General features: G+C 35.6%; 1 protein-coding gene across 1 annotated transcript; it reads left to right on the top strand.

Moving 5' to 3' along the window:
* The first annotated feature begins 1,423 nt into the window (after positions 1-1,423).
* Positions 1,424-3,184, top strand: LOC131160658 (E3 ubiquitin-protein ligase ATL31-like). The gene has a single exon (XM_058116511.1). It carries the CDS (start codon positions 1,933-1,935, stop codon positions 3,100-3,102), a length of 1,170 nt encoding a protein of 389 aa, XP_057972494.1. The 5' UTR covers positions 1,424-1,932; the 3' UTR covers positions 3,103-3,184.
* Positions 3,185-7,418: the final 4,234 nt, after the last annotated feature.

Raw genomic sequence — 7,418 nt, 5'->3', positions numbered from 1 at the left:
CCACTAGAGAAAAGAGAAGTGTGGATTCGAATGATTATATTGTTTTTCTCCAAGAACATGAGTTTGACGTAAGTTTGGTGGAAGATGATCCAATCAACTTCCATCAAGTCAAACAAAGTTCTCATTCTCAAAAGTGGATTGATGCCATGAATGATGAGATGAATTCCATAAAAGCAAATGACGTCTGGGATCTTGTCAAATTACCCAAAGGTGTGAAGCCCATTGGTTGCAAATGGATATTTAAGACCAAGAGGGATTTAAGGGGTAATATTGAGAGATATAAGGCACGTCTAGTTGCTAAGAGATTCTCTCAAAAGGAAGGCATTGATTATAAAGAGACTTTCTCTCTGGTTTCATCGAAAGACTCTATCAAGACTATAATGGTATTAGTGGCTCATTTGGACTTAGAGTTGAGTCTAAGTCCATCTATCAAGACTATAATGGTATTAGTGGCTCATTTGGACATAGATGTATTACCATGCTACACATTCATGCGTATTATCTATGTCGTTGAGTCTATTAATGTGGCGACCATTGATGGATTTAGTTACGAATATGAGTGTAACAAATGCCGTTTTGATCTCATGCTAGTATATGAGATGAACAATATTGAATTAAGGAGATGTTATAAGGATAATAGTCATATTGTGCACACTTAAGGTTTGGGTAACATAATTGTTTTCAATATTTATGTGTCGCTCAAGTGGGAGATTGTTAGGAAATTTTAAATTCCTATTGTGGGCTCACATATTTAAGAACAATTATTTTATTTGACTATTTTAACATCTATTGGGTATGAATTTTGTAATATGTAGAAACTCAATACTAAGTTAATTTAGGATTGATGAGCTTCTAAAATTAACCTAGTATAAAAAAAAAAAGATTATGGTCTCCAAGTCAAATTAGAAACATTTTTACATTCTTTCTTTTCCCCATCTAAAGAAAAGAATACAAATGAGTCACTTAGGGATTTGACTGTGAAAGATCAAAACTCTCCGCTAAAAGCTGTTGGACAATCAAATCATATACATATATGGATCCAGATATTTATTCCGCACTCAGTATGAATTCAGTTATTTGTTCCGCATTTAATTTTCTTAATTGAATAACATGTGATCTTGGGTTATTATATTTTACGGATTAAAAGATATTCCCAACATCTTGTATTTAGTGCCACCTTTCAAAAATATCCAATTTATCCCTGTAACTATCAATAATTATTTCAAAATATTTCTTTAACTATTCACAATTATCCGAAAATACTCATATTATTATGTCAATTTTATCCCTATAACTATTTATAATTATCTCAAAATATTTTTATAACTATTTATAGCTATCCCGCTTATACTATTTAATTTTTTATAATTTTTTAAAATTTTAAAAAATAGAAAATCATAAAATACATACGGGTCCATGGCTTGTTAATAATTATTATTATTTTTACACTTCCTGGCGCACCCTGCGGCGCCCACGGTTTCACCCCAATTTGCAATTTGTAGTTTTGCCAAAAATCTCTTATTAGATTGAGATTCCTATCCCATGGATCGCACGTGCCCTTGTCCTGTTCTACAACGCCCATATTATCCCTTAACCACCGCCCGATCACTGCCGATCAATCAAATCACAGCCGCAGAAATCGTCCTTTTCCTCCAAGTGGCAAGACGTCTATGGCTATTCACAATGACGTCACCCTTTATCCCACTTCGCCCCCATCCAAATTCCCCCTATCTATCTTCCCGCCACAGCTAACGCCGGATTCCTCCGCCTTCCACCCTACCTCCTCCGCACGCCGCTCTGACAGTGACGCACCATCCACCCCCCGCCCACGTTAGCACTTCCTGGCCATACCTCTATATATATATATATATATATATATATATATATATATCATATTGCAGATATTTCAGTTTCCAGATAGCGTACCTGCAGATGAAGGTGAAGATCAATCTCACCAGCTGGATTTGGAGTGTCGACCGCCTGCACGGCCGCTGTCATGCCGCTGCGCCTCACGGAATCTATTGTCTACGCCTGCTACTGCTCTCCGAGACGGTACGGTGCGCGACGGCGCAGCCGGGACTCGAGGCTTCGCAGGGTCCCTACGTAATCCCCAGTAACTTCAATCCGACAACGGCCTTCATTGTCGTCGTCTTTATATGCGCCTTCTTTTTCATGGCCTTCTTCTCCTTCTACTTCCGGCAGTGCGCCGAGGCCCGCTCCTCCGTCCGCGAGGGCGCCGTCGGGAGCTCCTGGACTGTTGGGACCGGTGAAGGGAGGTTCAAGCGAGGAGGACTCGACCGCGAAGCGATCGAGGCGTTTCCGATATTCTTGTACTCCAGCGTGAAAGATCTCAAGATTGGCAAGGGCGGGCTAGAATGCGCCGTGTGCTTAAACGAGTTCGAAGATGACCAGACTCTTCGTGTGTTACCGAAGTGCAATCACGCGTTCCATCCCGAATGCATCGACGCTTGGTTGACTTCTCACACCACCTGTCCGGTTTGCCGATCAGATCTCGCGCTGGGGTCCGGGGATCTCTCCGGCGATTCGCCTGACTCGAGCGATTCATCTCCTCAAGCCAGTAGGCCCGAACTCACCGACTCAAGAACTCAAGTATCGATCAATATACACGAAGATGGAATCGAAGGCTTGCAAATTGTTGAATCCGTCAGCACAAGTGAGAATCCAAGACGGAATCGTCCGCCAGCGGCGAGATTCGCCGGGAACTTTCATCGGTCGCACTCGACGGGTCACTCGCTGGTTCAACCCTTGGAGGACTGGGATAGATACACCGTAATATTTCCCGACGAGGTACGAAAGCAGCTCGTGATTTGCGCCGATCTGTCTCGGACGGTGAGCTTCGGGCGTCAGAGCAGTTCCTTGGACCGGCCGGTGGGGCTGTCGGACCGGTGGGTGCTCTCCATGGCTCCGCCGTTCCTATCGAGAGAGGGGTCAGTTAGGCCGCCGAAGGTTGGTGGTGAGGGAAACGTGACGGCAATTGAGGGAAGCTGTAAAACATTTGTAACATCCGTTGGAACTCCGGTGGAGTTTCTCGCCGTGAAGCCTGAGGGAGACGAGCGGTCGTTGTCCCGGACAGCTATTTGAGTTGTTATCCATTGCACATAAATCATTTTTCTATACCCCACCAGTTTGAGATGGGAGATAATTTCATACCTTTTTCATTTTCCCTCTACTTTTCTTCAATTTTTTCCCCATTTAAAATTATTTAGCAACATTAATTTCACCATAAATTCTATCAATTTTAAATTTTGAATGATCAAAAATTTTGTTGGGGAAAAAAAAGAGAATTTAATTTGATTAATACACAAGTGTTGCTGTCTTTATAGATAAAATATTAATTAAAAATAAAATTTTATTTTAATAAAATTTAAAAAAAATAATTTTTAAGTGATACGGCTTAGAATTTGATATGTCTTATGGTTGAAGGTTTGAGTCCACTATCCTTGATAATATACCAACCATTTATTCAGAAGTTGCCTATGGGCTATGTAGTCTTTTCCCAATTTAGTGTCTACCAGAAGAGTCCAAAGGATTTGTCCAAACCTAGTGTTTCGAATCAAAAAAAATAATTTTTTAAAAATAAATTTTATTATACAAAATTAAATATTTTTATTGGTTTGTCTTATATACTACATATTTTTTTAATATGAATGTGCTGAAAATATTGAAAAAATAGTTTTATTAATGCAAGTTTATACAAATTTAACAAGTTTAATGTTACATTTGTAATAATGAATATGAAACGCAACACATGAAACTTAGCTTTAATTTTAAAATTTATAATTTAGACAAATTTGACAATAATTCTGTTATTAAGATTATATCAATTTTAAATTTTGAATGATCAAAAATTTTGTTGGGGAAAAAAAAGAGAATTTAATTTGATTAATACACAAGTGTTGCTGTCTTTATAGATAAAATATTAATTAAAAATAAAATTTTATTTTAATAAAATTAAAAAAAATAATTTTTAAGTGATACGGCTTAGAATTTGATATGTCTTATGGTTGAAGGTTTGAGTCCACTATCCTTGATAATATACCCACGATTTATTCAGAAGTTGCCTATGGGCTATGCAGTCTTTTCCCAATTTAGTGTCTACCAGAGGGGTCCAAAGGATTTGTCCAAACCTAGTGTTTCGAATCAAAAAAATAATTTTTTAAAAATAAATTTTATTATACAAAATTAAATATTTTTATTGGTTTGTCTTATATACTACATATTTTTTTAATATGAATGTGCTGAAAATATTGAAAAAATAGTTTTATTAATGCAAGTTTATACAAATTTAACAAGTTTAATGTTACATTTGTAATAATGAATATGAAACGCAACACATGAAACTTAGCTTTAATTTTAAAATTTATAATTTAGACAAATTTGACAATAATTATGTTATTAAGATTATATTTGATTTGCAGAATGTATGTTCTTAAAAATGAATTAGTTTTAATAAGTTTGTTACAATTAGTTATATAAGAAATTATAAAATAAATAATAATATAAAATATTTTATGAGTTTATAATAACTATTTTCAAATTTTATCGTGAAGATGTCTATTCCTTTTGCAACGACCCAAATAATAATAATAATAATAATAATAATAATAATAATAATGAAATAAAATTAAAAAATTAATTAAAAAAATTTATTATTATTATTTAATTAATTATTATTAAGAAAATTAATTAAATTAACAAATTTGAGGATTTTGGATATATATATATATATATATATATATATATAAGTATATATAAAAGTTTAAAGTATGGATAAAGGGAAAAAAAAAAAAGACTTAGTGGTTAAGTATTTGAACCAAGTAGGAAAAAAAAAAAAAAAAAACTTAGTGTTTAGCTTTCTCTAGAAGCACCTGGAACAAAACAGAAGCAGGAAGATGAAAGAAAAAAAACAAAAAACCTACTTCTCACGCTGGCGCAATAGAGGAAGGAAAAGGAAAGAAAAAAAAAATTTATCTCAGCTCACATTCTCCACTCCTCTTCTTTCTACGATTTCGTGGCGGATTCTCGCCTAATTAAAAATTTAAAAATACCACTAGACTCCATTCTCCGTCTCCAATATATCTATCGAAGTGGATTTTTCGTAAGAGTAACGTGGGCATAGCTCCTAAGGTAAGGCAAATTCTCATTCTTACCTCAATTTTTCTTAAATTTTAAGTCAAATTGACGATCGAATACCACCACGAGAATCTAGGGATGACTCTCTACAAATCTAGTAGAGCGAATTTCTCGTGAGGTCGTTGTAGAAATAGCCCAAAATTAGGATAAATGGGTTATTTAGAAATTAATTATTATTTACTTATTATAAATTAGGAAATGTTAAAATAATATTTTATTAGAGTTGATTTGATTGAATCAGGGCTCGGGTGAGCGTCGCGGGTATAATCTTGGGAGCCCTGCAGGCGTGGTTCAGGAAATCAGGTAAGGGAGAATAAAATTATATCAGTATTTTATTAAGGTGAACCGGTTATTTACGAGCGTATGAAATTTATTATTTATCTATATGATTTTTAGAACCGTCTGAGTACTAGAAAATAATGATTTTGTTTAAAATTTATATTTGGGATAATTGCATATGATATTAAATTCGTATGACATATGAGTAATTTTTCCTAATAAATTGAATATGAATTACTATGGTATTTGGGTTTGCATGTGGGGATGTTTGGAATGATTATAACATGATGAATGAATTGTTATGTTTGACTCCTGTGTGGAAATGTATTGATCTATTGGATACTGTGTGGGAAATGAATTTATCTGTTGGATACCTGTGTGGTAATGCATTGATGCGCCTGTGTGAACTAATTGGTTTGGTTATTCGTATGCATCTCAATATAACGTTGGTATGAGGAGGTTGTTATATTGCCTAGATATAAATCATGATATGACGTTGGCAGGTCGAAGAGTTTGTCATATTGTCATTTATATGGGGTAGGACATTGGCAGGTCGAGGAGCTTGTTCTACTGATGTATGACGGGTAGGTCATGGAAGTTGGAGTGGTGTTTGTGTGGGCCACGTTATATCCTGTGTGGATAATGGCGTCTATATGGGTCATGTTATGTACCCTGTGTGGGTAGTGGTGTCTGTGTGGCTCACGTTATATCATATGTGGATAATGACGCCTATGTGGGTAATGTTATGTACCCTGTGTGGATAGTGGTGTTTGTGTGGGCTGCGTGTAGATAAGAAGTACGTAGGTGCCTGTGTGGGTCACGTGCTGATATGTACGTAGTTGCTCTGTGTGGGTCACATACTGAGAACATTGGAAGACGAAGTATAAGTTGCGTGATTCTTGTGTGGATGTGTTGTGCATGTGAATTTAATTAAAACATAATAGTAATGGTATAGCATATTGTGAATGTATGTGTGTGCATGCGGTAAGGTAAACATACCACTGGGGGCTTGCTGAGAAAGGCAAGTGCTCTGCTAGGTAGTTTCTTGGTATCAGTGCAAAGGGATGCTACTTGTATGGGCGGGTAGACATCCCGATCCTCGGAAACCTTTACCTTTAAAATAATAAAGATGTGTGTACCGACGGCGAGGTAATACTTCACCTGGAGGCTTATTGAGTAAGGTGAGTGTTCTGGTAGGTAGTTTTTAGTATTGGAACAGAGAGAAACTACTTGTATGGGTGCGTAATCTTCCCTATCCTCAAGGACTTTCACTTGCATAAAAATTATGTACTTATGCATATTGGATGTGTGTATGATATTATATGTCGGGGATGTTATTAATGATACATTGTCTCAGTTTTTATTGATATTATGTGAGAAGTAGTTTATTTTGATATGTAAATATTAAAACTCATTTGTCACACACTGTTATAATTTATTCTACCCTTATTGAGAAGTGTCTCACCCTAGTGGATTAACAATTTTTTAGATTTTTTTGGAGACAGGGTTTGAAGGCCTAGGCTATGACTGTTTTTGCTGGTTTCTTTTTGGGGTATTGTGAGATACTGATATATGTATAGATATATTTGTACGGGATTATGTTTTAAATACTGGTTGTGGATATAGATATCTGGATGTTGTAGTGTTCGTTTTTGGGTTGTTATATAGAACTCTGGTATTTATTTGAGATTATTTATTTATGTTCCGCTGCGAGCATGTTAATTATAGTATCAAATACAGGTGATTGGAACACGTGGCGCCCGGATCCCACTTGGTGGGTTTGGGGCGTCACGCATTTCTTATTACATGTTAATGAAATAATTAGGAATATATAAGGAATAATTATTCTTTGATTCCTAAAATTTAAACTATATTCCATTCTTACTCTAATGAATACTCTCTTGGAGCTCTTTGAGTCCTTCATCTTTCACATACTTGTTTACAAACTTCAAGTGAATAATCATTTCATAACTTATCAAAGTCCA

This window comes from Malania oleifera, chromosome 7 (genome assembly GCF_029873635.1).
Source record: "Malania oleifera isolate guangnan ecotype guangnan chromosome 7, ASM2987363v1, whole genome shotgun sequence".
Lineage (NCBI taxonomy): Eukaryota > Viridiplantae > Streptophyta > Magnoliopsida > Santalales > Ximeniaceae > Malania > Malania oleifera.
Note: the sequence above shows the minus strand (reverse complement) of the source record. Positions and strands in the feature narration are given on the sequence as shown.

Bases quoted from the DNA above. Each gene is read 5' to 3' on its own strand.
- LOC131160658 (XM_058116511.1), top strand. From the start codon at position 1,933: ATGAAGGTGAAGATCAATCTCACCAGCTGGATTTGGAGTGTCGACCGC.